Source organism: Atta colombica, unplaced genomic scaffold (assembly GCF_001594045.1).
Source record: "Atta colombica isolate Treedump-2 unplaced genomic scaffold, Acol1.0 scaffold163, whole genome shotgun sequence".
Classification (NCBI taxonomy): Eukaryota; Metazoa; Arthropoda; class Insecta; order Hymenoptera; family Formicidae; genus Atta; species Atta colombica.
In genome coordinates, this window is record NW_017259254.1 from 745,380 (window position 1) to 765,291 (window position 19,912).

The window sequence follows — 19,912 nt, forward strand, 5'->3', positions numbered from 1 at the left end:
AGAACTCTTGATAATACAGAAAGAACAATTTTGCTGGAGTATCTAAAAATTTAGCAAGATACATATGAAAATCATTTCGTTGAATTATTAAAATAATTCTATAACGCTCAAGCTAGTTTCTAGAATATCAAAATATAGTATCGCTGTATTTTGTAATTTTACAGTATTGCTAATTATGTTAGAATGTTCTACATAATTTTGATGGGCCAAAAAAATTATTTTTAAGTCTTTCTAGCTAAATTTTTAGATATTTTAACAAATCGGCCATGCATGTTAAAGAAATAATATAAATGTTAAATTTTAATAATGCAAATTGACAATCTTTCCGCATAAGGAAAAAATGGAAATTAAATAATTCATTCCTATCTTAAATTATATATAAATACTAAAAGTTAGAAGCCAATTAGAATTATATATTCTTCAATTTATAAATTAGTTTAAAAACTACCATAAAATTAAGATCGATAACAATAAACTTGTTCGCGAGCCACGAAAATGTCACGTCCGTTTGAAGATTGAATTTTTTTTTTTTAATCAAACGAGTCGTGTTGAAATCGTGAAAAAAATTGATGTTGATCAGTCGTAGGAAGCTCGTGATCGCGCGATATCGATATTATCGGTCACCGGGAGAGCTAAGTAAGCCGAGCGCGAACGCGACGAACGCGCATCATCCTCGTTCGTGGGTGGTGTGGTGGAGGAAGGTCTGTTCTCCAAGGCGGAGTTGGACATGCGACCACCTCCAACACGGCAAGATCACCTGGCAGGTGACCAATGCAGCGGCGCCGATAAAAGCCATGAAAGAGCGCGGCTGGGACCGTCGGCTGGTCGCTCCTCAAAGGGGTCCCACGACGAAGGCGGAGCCTTCCGTCGGAGGCTTTCCTCCTTTCGTGCCTGCCTTTCGTTTCTTTTGCGTGCCCTCGACGATCGCGACCGCAGAAACCGGCAGTTTCAGCCGAGACTTCGGAGCCAACAGGTCCGTCCTGCTTTGCGTCAAAGCGAAAATTAAAAAAATAAAAAGGGCAGCGAGTCCTCTTTTCATTTCGACCCCTCGCAGTGAAGGCGAAATCGAGTGTTACCGTTGTCGCCGCTGGATGCTGCTTGTTATCGCTAGGCGCATGCGAGAAAGTGAGACTTTGATTTGTGAATCGGATTGTGAGCCGGACTCGAAATCGACGGAAGTGAGGATCCTTGGTGTGATTGGTGCTGCTGGTGACTGAGAGAAACGAAGAAAAAAGAGAGAAACAAACGGAAGAGATTCTTTCTGAAAAAAGGAACAGCTAGATGGCAGTCAGCACTATCAATATGGCACCTTACTTCACTGGTTATCCTTTTCAAGGTAAAAATTTTAATAAAAAATATCCAACACACACACACACACACACACACACACACACACACACACACGCGCGCACGCACGCACGCACGTACCATGCACGCACACACGCACACGCACACGCACACGCACACATACGCGCGCGCGCGCGCGCCAGAGCAAAATGTAAAAAATCTTCATAATGATTTTCCTCTCTATATAGATATTTTTATTTCTGAATTATTAATTTAAAATTTTACACAATCCACGATATTCCAATGCAACAAGATATAAAGAATATTTAAATATATCTTTAGGAGATTATTTTTTATAAAAAATACACTTTGCATTTCGCGCGAAAAATGAAATTCCGAATAATTTACTGATAATGTGATAAAAGTGAGAATATACTCATAATGCGCCGGTCCATCATGAACATCAAACTGTTTATTTATATAGCAAAATGAAATGAATATAGTGATATGCAAGAATAAACTAAATGATGTAATTAATTGATTGCAGCAATTTTTTAAAATTATTTAAATGTCAAAACATCACAACAGCACACAACAACAATTCTGTGATCTCGCTTTTATACGAGATTGTACGAAAATATATTTTATGTATATAATTTTATGTAAAGATTTTATTTTTGGTGCTTCTTTCGAAAAATAAATGCTATTGCTTATTATAATATAATTAGATACATTCATTTACGAAATATATAAATTAAAAAAGGCAAGTATTATTTATCTGTGGTGGGTTGAGTTTGACAACTTATGTATTCGTGATTATTTTCGTGAGTATTTTCTGCGAGTTTCACGATAACAAATTTTTTTCTCCAAAATTTGTTTCGTTTTATATTTATAACTTCGTAAAGGAAAAATAATATTTTTCGTTATTTTTAGAAATTTTGCCTCATTGAGAATATATCGCAATTAACATCAGCGCGAGTTTCACGACAATGTTCGACGTCCGCCGACGTTTCCGCAACGATGTCGCAGATATTTTACAGTCGATGTTAATGGTTTTACGATGCGCTTTGACTGAATTATCCATTGTCCGTCAGCGCATGTATGTGTGCGACTCCCAATGAACGACTCTGCTATCTTTATAATACCGTTACTATATTTGATTTGTATGCAATCGGCCCGGCTGATTAATTCATTCTAAGAGCTTATCACTCACGAAAACTTATAGTATTTAATGCTGTTACGTAATTCGGAAAGAATTTGTATGTACGTTTTGTGACGTTTCGCAATATGACATGCTGACTATGCATGCTATGATTTCAAAGTCTGGACACAGAGGCAGAAAGAGAGGAAGAGAGAGAGAGAGAGAGAGAGAGAGAGAGAGAGAGAGAGAAAGAGAGAGGAAGAGATTGTGCATAATCGCACAGAAGCTCGTACGTTATTCTGTAATTTATTGTGTAATTTATGAGTTATGGAACAGTGCGCGACGCTGACGAGTAAATTTCGAGGGGCAGTTCCTACCTAAGGGGCCAAAAGAATATGCTGTTTTCATCCTTTGTGATTTATTACATATTTAATCGAACAGATTAATGCTTCACCTTTATAAAAAAAGCAATAGAAAAATGACATAACTATCTCACCTTTCATTTTTCAATTTGTCGATAATTTCCACAATATCTAATATTATAATATTGCTGTGTTATTAAAAAAGTGACACAAATAAAAAAATTAGCATTTTTGAGATAACAAAAGAACTCGAATTTAAAGTTTTTAGGCCAATTTTCTTTTATTATCTAAAAAATATTATTTTTTTATTTGTATTGTATATTTGTCTTTTGTATTGTACATTTTTCTATCGACACAATATAATACATTATACATATATTATTCTTATTGTCAATCAGCTAAATGATTCATCTTTTAGAACTAAATAGTTATCTTCTTTTCTTCTACAATCTACATAATGTAGAAAAGGATTCCGAATGGAGAACGATTCAGATCGCTTTCACTCACGTGCGTCTTTAAATCTCGATTGTTTATCCATTATTCCGAGGAGTATACAGAAAAAGAGAAAACAAGAGACAGAGAGAAAAAGAGAGAAGGGGAACTACAGCCACTTTCGAATAAAGTTCGATATACAGGTTCGCGTGTAGTGGGCGTCGGATCGTTGAAAGAGTCCCGGGGTGATACCCTGTACCCGTGGGTACCTAATGTCTGATATCGGATAGGCCCCGGGCGACGGCACGTTGATTGAAGTCCTCGCGCGACTCGGAACTCACACCGCACGCACTAAGTACATGCATCCCTTCGGTACATGCGGTTACTCCCACTCAGGTACGCGCGTGTACCTTCCGCTCTCATCCAGCATCCTCTGATCCGGGAGACCGATCACCGCATTCGTATCTCGGCAGAGATTGCGTAATCGACGCAACGGAACTTTCGTCGCTCCACTCGATGCCTGCGAAATTAACCCTTTGCTCTTTGGAATTGTACGCACACCGCTCGGCAATTATCATTAAGCCACGTAAACGATATGTCTTTTACAAAAAAAAGTTGTATAATGTATCTAAGAATTAATGCTTTATATATAATAAGATTTTAATAAATTATTAATAATACGTGGAAGAAACGGTTTTGCTAAAATATATAAAAATTTATAGTTAGATATAAATCGGAAAATAATTTTGATGGATTATCGAGAAAACTCTTTAAGAGCACTAAAAAAAATTTCTGGATGAAAATGAATGAATCAAAATTTTCTGATTAAATTTATTAGAATTCTAGTTAAGATAATCGGAATTCTGATTGATACAATATTTCTCATAAAGTCTACTAGACTTCTTATTTTAGACTTCTTATTTTAGAATTCTTATTTTAACAGAATAATTATACTTATCAAGCAGAATTCTCGTTATTTCAACTAGAATTCTAGTAGATTTAATTTAGAAAATTCTGATTCGTCCATTTTCCACCAGAATTACTATTTAATCAAACCAGAGACTATTTTTCTCAGTGAGCATTTCATCATGCTTCAGCTTCTTACATAATTATTTGTTTTGATTGTCCATTATTATTAGATTTTTAAATTATTATTATTTTAGATTATTAGCTGCATTTCTTTACTTGAGCAGCTATTCTTTTCCTTTTTTTGTGCTTCAGTTACATATTACTGATGTACAATATTTAAAAGAATATTTCAATGAGAGAAATATAACATATATGATATTATATTCATATTTCTTACATTTTATTTATATAAAGAATTAAATATATATTTTAATGTATAACATAATATATATAGAGAGAGAGTAACACATTCAAAGAATATTTTTTTTAATTGTTCTCTATCATATCGGTTCACATTCATCGATAATCAGGAACGCCAGATGAAACGATGCGCGATCGAAACGACTCCGGGAGGCTCTGTGTCGTAATTGGATGATGATCAGTTACAGTTAAAAGCCTCGAATAACAAATTTAGCGATCGCATCCTGTAATCCCTACGAGCCGTGAGACGTTCCGTATACTTCATCACGCGAAAATTGGAGCGATCGCATACCTTGATGCGATCCCTTAATGAGATTCAATTAATACCCTGATAATATGTTGTTATTACTGCTTAAGAGCGATAAGGGGGCCGCGACAAGGGATACAAGGGATTATCATAAAGAAAAATTTTGTAGAGAGCATAATTGTACAGCTCGCGGCTTGTGAACCGCGGTAGTGTCGCGGCCACAAAATACAGTGTACGTCGACTCTTCGCACGTAATAATTTATCGAGACCGATCCGAGGAAGAAAAAGGATTAATTGACGTCTCACGACACGCAGATAATGAACGGCCGGCGACGTATGTCGCAATTATTTCGGAATTCTCTAAGCACCTCCGTGTCTAAGAGCACCCTCGGCCCGACGAGGCCGTCGCTGCCTCGCAGGTAAAAATTAACGATGCGCGACGCTTCGTCGGGCGAATTCAAATCAGACACGGGTCCTCCCCGCTATCTCGTCACGTCCGCACGCGGATCATGGACATTAAGTCTTGATCGCTGAACAATCAATCGCCCGTTATCAATAATTCATGCTGGAAATTATTTCTTTCGACGTTTTACCATACGGTCTCACCCGGCCACAGGGTGGTCCATCATACGAACCATACGAGTCTCGCGAAAATGATTCCACTGCGTTTCTACCATAATAAATTACGCGAGGACATAAATCATTCACCAGCTGCTTGGATTAAATTGTCCTCCCGAGAAAATCGTTTTGTTACAACCAAACTTAATGCCGTGACATTTAAAAAAGAAGAAAAGAATCTCTTCTTTTTTTTTTATTATTCAAACATCCATCTTTTGTTCACTTTCAGTTTTCATCATTGAACGCGTTTTTGCCATATTTTAGAATCGAGACAAAGACTCATAGATTCCACGGACATGTGTACAAATCACTTCGATTTCCGATCGAAAAGAATAGACAACTCGGGCTTTTGCAATCGATACCGGGACTAATCGCGCGAGACGCAGTGGGAAAATCCGCGAACGCACGTAGCGACGGCGCGTTCCGCAAGAATGCGTCGAACAATATCCATCGGCAAATAGGGAACAAAAACGTGAGTAAAGGGCCTGCTCACACGGGCGGTAACATTCAACTTTCGATTCCGTGACTCGAGTTACGAACGCTGAAGTTCTTAAAGCGAGCCTCGCGCAAGAATGTAATAATCGCAGCGCAATGCATATACATGCGTAGTAATGTATACGTCTAAGTATTGCACGTGCGACGAATAGTAGTCTGGCATTCTTGGCATTTGCCTCGTGCCACCGCATGGATTTTCTTAGTCGTTTTCGTAATCGCAAACGGGGATCTCGATGGGAAAATTGATATTAGATCTGTCTTCAATTATCTTTCTCGTATTTTCCTTTCATTGGAATTAGTGCCAATTATTGCCAAGATGAAAGAAAATGCTTCAATTTATTTTTTTCTTTTCTGAGAAATTACTCTGGCCTATATATCTGCGGCTGCATCTTCTCCTATTTCTCTTAATTGCGACAATTTCTGTGTCTTCACGTTCTCTTTAGCTTTCACTGTTAAAATCATAATGTCAATTATACTTGAATTATACTTTATTTTTAATTGTTTCTATAAGTCGCTTATTTTTCTACCTAATTTGTCGTTAATTTAATTAAAACTTAAACAATTTAATTCAAAATGTCTTTAATTTGACTCAAATTTAATTTATTTACTAAGTATATACGTTAATATGAACGATATTTGCTGTGAAATTAACTACCAAAATGAATTGATTTTACATTTTAATGGATTGATTTACATTTCACAAATAAAAGTTAAAAATATCAAAATGTTATTTAACTCAAGGTATTTAATTAACAGTGTTTCTCTAATTACTAAATATTTATTTAATACTTCGCTACTGGTCAACTTCGATCCCTAATCAGTTTATGCATTTTTTCAGAAATTCACGAATATCACGCGCTTCGCACCGAAAGCTCGTCGTCGTCGTCATAGTCGGCGGCGGTGGCGGCGGCGGTCGGCGCCTTTTGATCTTGCCTGTAATCCCGTCGGGCCCCGCGGCCTGACTGACGTCATACACCAGAGAGGTGTCCGGCGGGACCGTAACCCGGCCTATACACACCGGCACGACCGGTGTGTGTGGGAGTGTGTGCGTCGCACGCACTCGCGGATATGTCCTTACTGAGCGCGAGAAGATCTCAGAGAGGGCAGGGGGCAGCAGGAGGCTGCGGAGTGACGGAGGGGAACGGAGGGGGATGTAAATCTCTGGGCCCGTGATGAACGACGAAACGGGACTACTTTTGTGCCGGAGAGCTCGACGCGCCCAGGAAGGGGGTCGTCTTTTGAATTACGCCGTGGTAATTAGCGGACTCCTTAGACCCCGCGCTTCTCGCAGCAGGTAGCCAGCTGAGAATATATCACGAACTGGTGCTGCGCCAGCGTGCGCCGTTGGTCCCCGATGCGATCGTGAAAATGTTTGGATTATCGGGGATCCGCACCGCGAGCTCCACTAGTTTTCGCCATTAAAACCTGCCGCGATAACTCTTTCTCATCGTTCTTGAATAATTTTAAGTTGTCATTCGAAAGAGAAATATAAAAGAGAATATAAAGTATACGGGCGAAGTCTAGATACAGTTCAAATATTATTTGCAGAAGAGATGAATTGTATGGAATTTAAAGAAATAATTGAGTAGCATACAGAAAGAAGTATATGTATAAATTAACAGTAATATATTAAGAAATTGATGTTTTATTAAAAATAAAGAATACAAGCAATACGCATGTTTGGATTTACCATTAGGATGCAGCATCTTCGCTGTGTGGAGAACATCACAGCTCCGATCCGGAGCATCGCACGCAGCATCCGCGAGAGACGCGCATAAGTGCGTCTCTTCTCTTATGCAAAGTTTCCTTTATGTAAATAGGTACAAACACACAGGATATGGCCGTGCCTCCGGTTGTCCGTCGAGGACTTCCCCTATTGTCCCCGCGCGCGAAAGAGAGAGCGCTTTTAAAGGCTCCCCAGGCTTTTAAAGCCGCTTCGACGTTCCCTTTTGTCCCCTCATCCATGGCTTTTACTACTCCGTGCAAAACCAGGGCCGTAACTCGTGACGCGGTCCTCTTTCGTGGTTTTCTGAAGCACGCGAGGTGTCCATGTTCGCGGCGCATCATCATAAGAGCCACCGCACATCCGCACGCATCTCATTCCGCTTCTTTACCCCCATTTGCTAGCCAGAACCGCTTTGCCCATTGCGTGTAACGCCGTTTGTTTGACTTCGTGATTATAATTAAGTTAATTAAAGGGATGTCGTGGAAGGGAGGGGGAGGTAGGCTAATTACCGGTAATTAGCGGTGTTTGAGCGGCACCTCGCGTGTCGTCGCGCTTTGTTTGCTAAGCGGCCCTCTTTTGCGCAAGTTGAATCTCTGTTCTTTTTCTCCTCCGTCACTTTTGTACGCGGATCCGTTTATTCTCATTTAGAAAAATGGTCACGCCACTTGCGCCGTGCTGCATTGTATAATACTATGGCGCCGAGAAAATACACTATTTTTCCTCAGCTTCGTTACCATCCAGCGCACGGTAGTGTTTTCTTCTCGTCTCACGAGATACAATGTATTTAATTGCATACACATAGTTTCGAATATTGTCATCGGTACATGCCGATAATTACTTCGTAAGAAACAGTCCATAGAAATCTATATTGCGTTTTCTGTACTTCTCGCGCCGGAAAATTACGTCTTTTAAAATAGTGATTTCGATCTACGTCATCATACGTCGTCTTTGATGTCCCCGACACCGAAATTTGCGTGACGGTCTTTTGCCCATTCCGTTATTATTAAACAATCATGTATGACCCGTCGTTCTCGTACCGTGGAAATAGATGTACCAGACAACATGACGTGCCATTATGGTAAACGGTTCTGTGTTATTACATTTGCAGGACAGGGTCGCGTGAACCAGCTAGGTGGTGTATTCATCAACGGCCGTCCATTACCGAACCATATCCGTTTGAAGATCGTTGAGATGGCAGCGGCCGGCGTCAGGCCATGCGTCATATCGAGACAGCTCAGGGTGTCACATGGCTGCGTCTCGAAGATTCTGAATCGATATCAAGAAACAGGATCGATAAGACCCGGTGTGATTGGCGGCAGCAAACCGCGAGTCGCCACGCCGGAAGTCGAGGCGAGGATTGAAGATCTTAGGCGGCAGAACCCTGGAATCTTCAGTTGGGAGATACGCGAGAAATTGATAAAGGTCTGTTGATATCATCCATTTCGCTTATTTGTTTTTAAATTATAGAAGGAGAAACATCTTTCGGTGTCATACTATATATTATGCAAATATCGCATAAAAGTAAACATATTTATTGTAACAAGTTTTTTTCAACTAAAATGTCAGACATTAACAAATATAACGACAAATGTATGTATCTTTAAAAATAAAAAGATTATAGCATCTCTGGTAGAAATGTTATGCATTTTCTAAGTAGTTACTGGACAGTTAAATATTAATTCTTTGTTTAGTAATTGAGAACAAAAATTATTTAGAATCCCAATCAAGATGTAACATTTTATCTGCAATTAGTATGCACAAAAAATATGCGAGATACGTTTACTGCAATTAGAGTGCACAAAAAATATGCGAGATACGTTTACTGAACAAAAATAGGATAATAAATGGACTACGCGATATTTTAACTAATAATAATCTATTGATATACTAAACAACAACTGAGCAGGTGTCTACACACGTACACGTACACACATAAATTGCACATATTTTTACTAGAGAAACTACACTGAATAAAACTCTATTAAATTTTTGTTCATTTCCTACGCAATATTGTTACAACTAATGAGAATACAATAATATTAGATAATAACTGGATGGATATCTAGGAAATTGTATACATTTCTATCAGGGATACAAAATAAAAGAAAATTACAGACATGCACACTAGAGAGCCGCACCGAAAGATGAAGACATAGTGTTATGTAACATTTTTCTTTTTTTTATATAAATAAACGGAGCCGTGCAAAATCTAAAGTAAATGATAGAGATGTGCGTTAAAAGTAATTTAGAAATATAAGGATACCTAAAGTATACACTGCTTTTTGTTTATAATTTTTTTAAATATGTATCTTCATGATATTATGTTATATAAATTATTGGAAAATGTCATTTAAATCATGAAAGAAATATCAGTTGAAAGAAAAATTATGCTAACTAGTCCAACGCGGTTCTGCTAGCAGGACGGAGTCTGTGACAAAGCATCGGCACCTTCCGTATCTAGTATCACCAGACTTCTACGTGGACCAGCCAATCAGACACGACCCGGTGATGACCTACGCAGAAATCATTCTATTGATGGTATTCTTGGTGAGTGTTATGAGTAACATTTATGATCATCGCGATACGATCTGCCGAGACTATCAAGATTTCCTACACGATGTGCGGTTCACCATCGAAAAATATATTTTCAAAGTTCGCAATACATATCGTCGTTTTAACACTGCATAAACCACCGGGCAGACGCAAATGAAGTGCCCGGGGTTAATCGAGCAATAAGCGTAATTATAGCGTAGTCATGTGCTAAGTTAATTGAAGCAAGGCGGCCACGACGATCAACCGTTTGTAGCCTATGTATTCAAAGTGCCCGATCTGAAATGCTATTCGACACTTTTTCCATATGCGTAATACGAAAGGAAGTCGTTATCTTTTTCCGTACAGTCTTTAAAGTCGAAAGTTTTTAACGTGTTTATAACTACGAACTCATATATGGAAGTAATAAGAGATTCAATTACCGATCGCACCAAGGGATGTAATTATTACGTAGATACTTTTCGCGACGTTATCATTTGTATTTCGTTTATTTCACATTCGTGTTGAACGTTACATGAGCCTCGAGATATGTACGAGTTCTACTTATTGAAGTATCCAGCAGTTTCGTAGCCACGCTGGGGATTGGTAGGAATATAGGTCCGGTCGGCGAAACGTAAAGGGGAATTCCTTTCTTTTTTATTTATTACTGGCGGTAAGGGGTGCGAAGAAATATTAGGCGTCCCGTGGCGCGTAGATGTGTCGAGTTTATTACCTTGTCGGGAAGATTTAGTTTTGATTAGACGTATGCCCGAGATTGCAACTTCGCGCAACGACTCACGGATGGTGCTCGACCTGTTGCTTCCTGTCGCATTGAACAATCTTTTTGCGCTGTTGTGAAAGCGACTTTCATCTTCTTGATATTATTCATATTATTTGTTGGAAATATTTTTATTGTAAATAAATACGTGATTTTTACGTGATTTAACGAGAGTCAAATGAGAATTAAAGCAGCTGATCAATATTGAAATAATAGAAATACAAAAAAGACGGTTTGCTGAAATATCTAAAAATTTAGCTAGATTTAGCTAAATTTCACAAATGAGCAATGCTGCAGAAAGTTTTGACATTCTAGCAATGAGTCTGTACGTCTTACAGAATTATTTTAATGGTCCAACAAAATTATCTTCAGATCTATATTTAGCTAAATTTTTAATTTTTTACTTTAGATGAACTACAGATCTGAAATAATTTTATTGGACCATCAAAATAATTATGTTAAGACATTCAAATAATGTTACAAAATATTTTGACATTCTAGTAACTAGTTTGAAAAAATTCACACAACATTATTTTGATTTAACAGAATTAATTTCAAATGTACCTGTATTTAGCCGAAAGGTACTTCAGTGAAATTGTTCCGGGTGCTTTTTATCATGAAGACAATTCTATATATTTTAAATAAAGCGATCGATTATTTATCACCAATATATTTTACGCGAAGAATCGTTAATAAGTCACGACGTTGAGATAAAATTGCCCCGAAGGTAGCGATTCAATTATGAATACTTCAATAAAAGTCCTGAAGGAAGACGCATAGATCTTTATTGGGTTCGCCGCGTTTGCAGGCCGGGTAAATTATGTATTATGATTCGAACAAAGGGGAGGAACAAGAAGAAAGTCAGGCGCTGTTCCCGCCGCTAATGCACCGCCGCGAAAGGAAAGGATATGGAGACGAAGAAGAGGAAGAAGAAGCAGGGACGAGTCTTTTTGAATGCACACCTCGGACGTAGAACCTTCATTCTTTTTATTCAATCGCAGCGTGATGGTTTAGCACTGAAGTCGGCGATGTATTGGATCGGCTTATGACGCGGACGTGGATTGGAGAATGAAGAGAAAGAGCGAGATAACATGAGCGATTGATGCACTAATGCGATAATAACACATCATCATAGTCAAGTAACAGAATACGGATAAGGATGTCTTCCTGATATTTCTCTCTTTACAAGAATACTTAGCGTTTGATATAAGCACACAGACAGACGCACACAATTTAATTTTTTCTAAATATATTCTTCTGTCATATATGTATATTAATTACTTCTCTTAAGAAGAAAACAGTAGAAGTTAAATGAATGGTTAAATACAAAGTCGTTAAATAGCGACAAAATGAGAAATAGCAAACAATCTAGTAGATCGGATGCACGATGCAATCAACGCGAGGGAACTTAAAAGGTCTCACAAATACACACTTCAATCATTTCGTCTCGCGTCCATTCATCTTCCGTGCACCTTTCTCCCCTCGCTGGCATGTCAGTCCCAGAATGCAAGATCACCCGGCGGTTCCGGTAGCCAAGAACACGCGCGATAAATAACCCCGCGGTCTGTCTCTCCGTCAAAGAAATCGGGAGGAACGATCGCGCGGGGCGACAAGAGAGAGGGACAGATCCGGGCGTAGCTCGTGCAGAGAAGGAGGAAGTCAGATGGAGCAGAGTTGGAGGAACGTGAAAGAGAAGAAATCGGATGGAACGACTAAGAGGAGCAAGAGCAGTCGAACCTGAGGAACAAGACGAGGAGATGGCGTGGATTCCACAACGGTGCAAGGAGGACGGATGGACTTGCGCGCATATATATAGTATATACCTACGCGGCACCAACCGCGGCGTGTGGTCTTCCTCGGCTTCGTACCCGGCCGCCTGCCTCTAATCTTACAAACCGCCAACAACACACCCTGTACCTGCCGTTTTGTTCGCGGAACGCAACGGCACCCTCTATTGATTTAGATGCTCTTACTGCGGGGCAGACTCGTGATTGAGACCTTCGCCGTTCACCACGTCCGTAACTTCAGCGATCGCCTAGCCGCTCCAGTCATTTCTCCGATAGTAATTGTTTAGCATCGCAATCTTTCTCAGCAAATCGCGATAGTAATACTGCTCTCAGTTCAAAAGATATAGAAGCTTTTTAATAGTAAACAGTCCCGTTATGAACGCTGCAATCTCGTGCAAAAATTATTTCTACCTTATATATATATATATACACGAAAAGAAAAGTTTGGCTGAAGTAAAAATTTCGTTAGATGCAAATTTAAAAATAATTTAGACTATCACATTAATTATGTAGGACTTTCGAGCATAATGAATAATGCTGTAATAAATTTTGTATTCTAGCAATCAGTTTGAGCGTCCTACCTAATTATTTTGATGGATCCAACAAAATTATTTCAATATCCATAGTTAAATTTTTAGATACTTCAGCAAAACTGTGCTTTCCATTTATAATTTTCTTCTAAAATAATAACTATTTTTATCTTCATGTTAAAAAATGTATAAAGATAATTTATTCGTATTTATGACGCATTTTAATATAAATCAGGATTTTTTTCTTAAGAACAAATTTGATATTCAAATTTAATAGCTTATGCTAATAAATTTGAGAATAATTTTAAATTTATTTTGTAGAAACTATACAAGTAGTTGCTATCTTTTTTTATGTATATTCGGTCTCGGATTCATGAAGTATTGGCAGGCGCTGATAGTACGTGAAAAGCGTTAGAATCTCGAAAAATTGTTGGGCATGCACCTGAAACTCCCGCGACGATTTACGAGCGCGCAGCAGTCTTTAATCTGGCAGGAACCGCCATGCACTTCATGTTCTTAAATTCTGGCTGATGTTCGCGCAGGTGCTATTGATTTAGACGTTTATTCTCGTCGGTTGAGCTTGATCTGAGAATAAGTCTATAAATTACGGAGTACAGTTATAAAAAGAGACATATAAGATCTCTTACATTATCTCGATATATGTTTAGAGAAATTAAATATTGTACACTAATCAAAAATATTCCCCATTTGTATAAAACTGTGCATTTATAGAAAGAAAGTATTAAATGTCTATAAATAGTAATAATAAATAATAAATAGTAATACTATAAATTTTATAAATGGAATTTGTAAAATATATTAAATATTAAATTATTCATTTATCAAGTCGGACGAAGTTATAATGTTATCGAGTGTAGTTGTTGAAGTCAGCGTAACAGAAACAAACCGTGGAGAACAAATTAGCTTCAAAAGGGTTACAAATCAAACTTGAAATTCCATAAATAGTGTCTCGTGGAGGCAGACAACGATTCCTCTTCGAAACGGGCTTTCGTTTAGCTCGGGTGGGACGGGACATGTCAAAGAACTTAATTTCTTCGCGGCGAACCCTAATTTCTCCGGTGTTTTAGTTTAGTATAGGTTCGGCTGGGCATGGCTGTAATCAGAAGGGTCTTAATGGTGGGTTGCTGAGACCGGCGTGTGAACTGTGGGCGTGAACGACTCGCTTCCTATCTTCGGTATCTGACGTGCAGCACGTGCTGGACCGAGAGATGCTCTCGCCGCTATTAAAGAACGCACGCTTGCGTTTCTCCTCTCGAAAACTATCGATGATGTTTTAATGTACAAGTAGAATATTCGCATTTTCGTTAATATGTTAAATTTTTACAATTACATCAGAAAAATTGCCGAGTATTAACAATAAATTTTTGCAAGTTTTCGACAAAACTGTATAACTGTCTTTTGTAATCATTCTTAGCAAATGTCTATATTCATTTAAAACATTTATTTGTGGAATATTGGAAGAAAAGATTTGCTATTGGCTATATCGTGCAGAGACGATACCATTAATAAAAGAAGAACAAAAAGAATCAAATTTTTATAGTCGTTAGAATAGTAGGATAATTTTATTTATTCCTGCGATAAATTCGTTAATAATTAATTGATATGTAACCCTAAACTGAATATTTAATGACAAAAACTGTTTTCCAACTAGAATACGCTGTTTTATTTTGTGTTATACAGTGTAAAGTACTTGTTGAAAGTTTTATAATGTAATACATCAGAGTGCATTGTAGTTTTCTATTTTTATTTTTATAACGAGGATTTAACATATCTATAAGACTCATAATTTTAATTTAGAGTTAAATTGTAAATCTTTCAAGATTAGTGTCAAGCAATAATATTGTATCACAGTTGGAACACTTTCTGTTGGACACAGTGTCATTTGTGTAGTCCATGTATCTTGTTGGAAAACAATTAAAGTTGCGTATTTAAATAGCGCGGTCTTTGTTATGTTCAGCTGGAAGTAGCGGTGACGACTCCGACACGGAAAGCGAGCCTGGCATTGCGCTGAAGAGGAAACAACGTAGAAGCAGGACTACCTTCACTGGAGAACAACTGGAACAATTGGAAGCGGCTTTTCATCGGACGCAATATCCTGATGTATACACCAGAGAGGAACTTGCACAAAAGTAAGTTTCTTAGGAATTCTTTTTCATAAAAAAATTACATATAAAAAAATTGTATTTGTGTAATATTAAATCAATATATTTAATTACATCAATTATCTTTACTGTATAAAATTATATGTTAAATGGAATAAATTATTATAATTTATGACTAAAATTACACATCGCAGGAAAATGCAAAAACTTACTAATACTGTAGACTTTGTGATAGCATAAATTATATATTTGCGATTTGTATTTTTACTGATATTTTTGGATGTTTTTTTTTCGCAGAACAAAGTTAACGGAAGCTCGAGTGCAAGTTTGGTTCAGCAACAGGCGTGCCAGGCTTCGCAAACAATTGAACAGCCAACAGCTGAACGCCTTCAACATGAGTTTACCCTTCCAAACTCAGCACTACGGTAATGGTGCAGAGAGCTATCAGAGCTACGGGCAGGCGAGCGTTGCTGCCGCTGCAGCAACCACCGCCAGCTATTCTCAGCATTACAACTACGGGGAGAACTACTACGCTGCGCAGCAGCAATGGCCACGGGCGACTCCGGATAATTATGGGTAAGTTTTAGCAACTAATGCATTATATTTGTCAAAATGTTCATTTTGTAAATTAACTAGATAGAAAGAAAATCGCGTGAACAGTGTAATGTACTATTAGGAAAAATCGTTGCTGATTTAATAATCTGTTTTTCGTAAATCGTATCGATTTTCGTATATTATGCACTTTTTTCATACAGGATTTTTTATTATCATATTTAGATTTCTCGAATAGCGTTTTTTCTTTCTAATATGAAAATTTAATCATCATTAGGTACTTGCAATTCTATTCCTCAGATCTTGATGAATAATCTACATAAAAATTTTTATTTCAAATCAAATTTAATTTTATTATTTTGATCTAATTATAAGCTCATAAAATTTTATAAATATTCCTTTTCTGAAATTTGAAGTTACGTGGATACGTAACGGATCGAACGCGATATCTCTCGTCCGTGGACACCCCCGCAAAGATTATCCGCGATCGATCATTGCTACCTCGCGGCGCTGCCGCGATCGGTTAAAGCTGGATCACGGTACAGGTACATACATACCCTACGTCGAAGGATCAAGACCCGGGTTGGATTATTAGCCGGTAGCGTTTCATTACGGAGGCCCAAGAAGCAACATAATTGAGGACCACACAGAAAACGTGTCGGCAGGGCCCATTGGTTCTCTTTCTCTTGCTTCCTTGTTCTCCGTGCTTTCTGTCTCTTCTTCTCTCACTTTCCTCTCTCTCTCTCTCTCTCTCTCTCTCTCTCTCTCTCTCTCGCTCACTCGCTCGCTCGCTCGCTCGCTCTCGCTCTATCTCTCTGACTCAAGTGAATCGGCTCGTCCGCTCGACGTGTAACAACACTGTAGCAACCCGGCCACCGGAGCAACCTGTTATTACGCCACAATGGCTGAATTAATTGTTCGAAACACCCTGGCTTCACCGTCTTTATCTCCGCGCATTGCCGCGCGCGCCTCTTTCTCGTGGTGATGTTCCAGGCTTACTGTCTCGCTTGGGCCCCTTTGGGCCTTGTACAACAGCGGACTGGCTCACTGTGCCATCACGTGGTGCACAGAGCGAAGCTTCGCCGGTCTTAAACATCCGGGATAATACTTATGGACCTCTGGTAGAACGTTAGTCTACCTCGTGGGGGGTCGCTTTCCGTAGTTGGTTCTCTTAAGTTCGAACGAATTCGTTGCTGTCGAAGATTATCGTCGTTTTTGCCGTTTCACATTTAGACAAGCGCAGAAACTACAAAACCTCGTGAAATGGCTATGAGTTATGTTAGCGATGCATTCCATCCGAGAAGAAGAAAACAAATCTCGCCACTCGGAAATGTCAATGTGCTTTCTGCTAAGAAACTGTCCCAAGACGTCAGAAAAAAATCATAAATTTCGTTTTAATGATGGTTTTTTGGTCAAGAGAAAAACACAAGTTTAGATATTTGAAAATAATTCAAATAGCACTGAAGCTATTAAAGACAGAAATAATGAATTATTTTCTGACAAAAAGTCAAAAGGAGATTAATATAAAAATTAAAAAGATATTTAAAAAAATGCAATTTACGTTTTTCTGAATTTTTTAGATGATATAATCGAAATCGGTTTGCCTCGAGAGAAATATTTAATCTAGGTCCCATATTTTATTTGATGGCCGATTTTAATTCCGAAGAATTCGCGAGCTGTAAATTTTGGTTGCCATTAAATTCTTAAGAATTCGTTAACGTGACCATAGAAAAAAAATTTGATTTGTGAGCAGAGAAGGAGAGACATTCTTCTGTACGAAAATAGATTCGTAGGGCGGAGTATGGTCGATAAATCGCGCGGCTTCCGCCAGAAACGTCGCGCTACCTTCTAAATAAAAAAAAAGGGAAAGAAATAAAGTTATAGTGCGAACTAGGCCTGGCATCGACTGGATTTAGAGTGCTTAAGCGTCATAGCGAAATGCTCAAAGGGCCGACTTCGTTTTACAATCGTATGCTATAATCGTCTCAAAATATCGATACGCGTTTCAAGTTTATTTTAATTAAGAATTGATTTCTTATACCTTTGGATTTTATCTAATTTTATTTCTTATAACATTTTTCCTAACATATTTTTTAAAATATATCACTAACTTGTTAATTTTATGTACTTTTCAAAACATCATTTATATCATCAAAAGTCTATATGAATCTGTTTCTCTAAAATTCCAAAGATACTGAAGAAATGTTAGTCTTCCCATAGTTCTGTTCATTCAGATATACTAAAATAACTACAGTTATTTTTTTAAGCTTAGAATAACAATATTATAATAAAAGCAACAACGAAGTTTACCACTCAAGGGACAATGATCTGAGATCCTTAATCATGGTAGTGTATCAGAATGCTCAAAGGGCCGCGACGGTGTTTGGAAATCGGCCGCTGCCGCCCTCGACACGCCCTAACCGATTCGCAGAGCATGTGTGAGTGCGGTATCGCCTTGCAAACGGCAGTAACCACCGTTGAGAGAACACGCCGGAATTTCATTTTCGTATTACCGTATGTGGACACCTTTCACCATTGTGCGACTCATTTCATCGTATCGTTTACTCCCCACGTGTCCGTACGTATGCGCACGTACAATAGTTAATTTATATTCAAGATGTCGAACGGAGATATAATTACGAATATTGGCGAATAATATATTCCCTTTAACTGCCGATTGATATATGCCGTTCGTGAGAGAATATCTATCTCTCTTTCCATCAATATTTAATAAGTCAATTGTTACATCATATTCACAATATTATATTCATAATTTTAATAAAAGAATCTTTCCCAGACCTTTCTAAAATTAAGATTGAAAGTTGAATACTTTTACATTGTTAATAATAGCAATTAATAAAATTCTAATGACTAAAAATAATATAATAAGAATAATAATAATAATAAGAATAATAATAAGAAATAATGATTTTCTCCTTTTTCTTATTTATGTGATTTTCTTATTTATGTGATATTGTTCAGAGAACAATTTTTTTTTTTTTTAAGTATCACGTTAATACAAGACAGAGGAATGTAAAAGTTTCGTAATATTACATAATAATTTATTATCGCCGTTTATTTCCTTGTAAGCAGACCTTTGATCTTGCCTGTTGCAGATTGTTCAACGCCTCCCATTACGGCAGCAGCAACCTTGCCTCCAATCTGACTTCCACCAATCTCAATCTGGGCAGTTTGGGGGGCAGCGTCAGCCCGACCGGATCCAACATGAGCGCCTGCATGGTGCAAGGTGGTGGATCTTCCTCCGGGGTACCAGTCTCGACGGGGATGGCGCCTCACGTGACTCCGCATAGCCCTAGCGAGGCGAAGAGCGGATATCCGTACTTGGGCAGCATCGATTCTCAGGTTTGCGGAAGAGTTCACTGAATTTAACCGCGTGAGAAACGATCGCACATCGATTTGTATGCAATTACAGGAAGAAGAAGGCTTAAGAAATTGTTACTGTTATTTATTTTGTTTTTTTAAGGCTCGATTTTTGAATTGATAAAATTTGCACGCGTTTTGAAAAGATTGCTGATTGTTAAACTGTTCTTTATAAGAATATATATTTGTCTTAGCTTTTAATATTAAATAATTATTTGCGTTATTATTGTATGTTATTACTTTTATTAGAAACTCAAAAGATATTTTTTCATCGACAACTATATCATTTCTTGAATGGTTTCTGATTGAAGTAGATGTAAAATATGTTGTATAGTCTTCGAAATTTGGAGAAAAGATTTGTTTTATTTATGATTATGTAATCAGTAATTTATGCATAAGATACAAGCAATTGTAAATATCCTATAATCGCTTTATAAATGGTACATGTAAGCTTTTCCACGACGAAGTTACACTGCATATTTATGATAGAGTTAAACTCACGTTTAAGTCGTACCTAAGTAAGCTGCTCACCGACTTCTGAGAAGTGTCGGTAATTACGAAGATTTATTCGTTAGAGTGATTAGCACTTGGCAGT

The 19,912-nt window shown here is 37.8% G+C and overlaps 1 protein-coding gene across 1 annotated transcript; it reads left to right on the top strand.

Annotated features, from left to right (window-relative positions):
• Positions 1-1,281: 1,281 nt before the first annotated feature.
• On the top strand, positions 1,282-19,320 carry LOC108685993 (protein gooseberry-like). The gene is made up of 6 exons (XM_018191018.1): positions 1,282-1,336; positions 8,746-9,059; positions 10,055-10,184; positions 15,240-15,411; positions 15,682-15,960; positions 19,053-19,320. The coding sequence occupies exons 1-6, from the start codon at positions 1,282-1,284 to the stop codon at positions 19,318-19,320; spliced, it is 1,218 nt and encodes a 405-aa protein (XP_018046507.1).
• Positions 19,321-19,912: the final 592 nt, after the last annotated feature.

Excerpts from the sequence above, each read along its gene's own strand:
- LOC108685993 (XM_018191018.1), top strand. The coding sequence starts at position 1,282 with ATGGCAGTCAGCACTATCAATATGGCACCTTACTTCACTGGTTATCCT. Across the intron at positions 9,060-10,054 it reads TACGCGAGAAATTGATAAAG|CAGGACGGAGTCTGTGACAA; the intron begins GTCTGTTGATAT and ends CGGTTCTGCTAG. Across the intron at positions 15,961-19,052 it reads GCGACTCCGGATAATTATGG|ATTGTTCAACGCCTCCCATT; the intron begins GTAAGTTTTAGC and ends TGCCTGTTGCAG.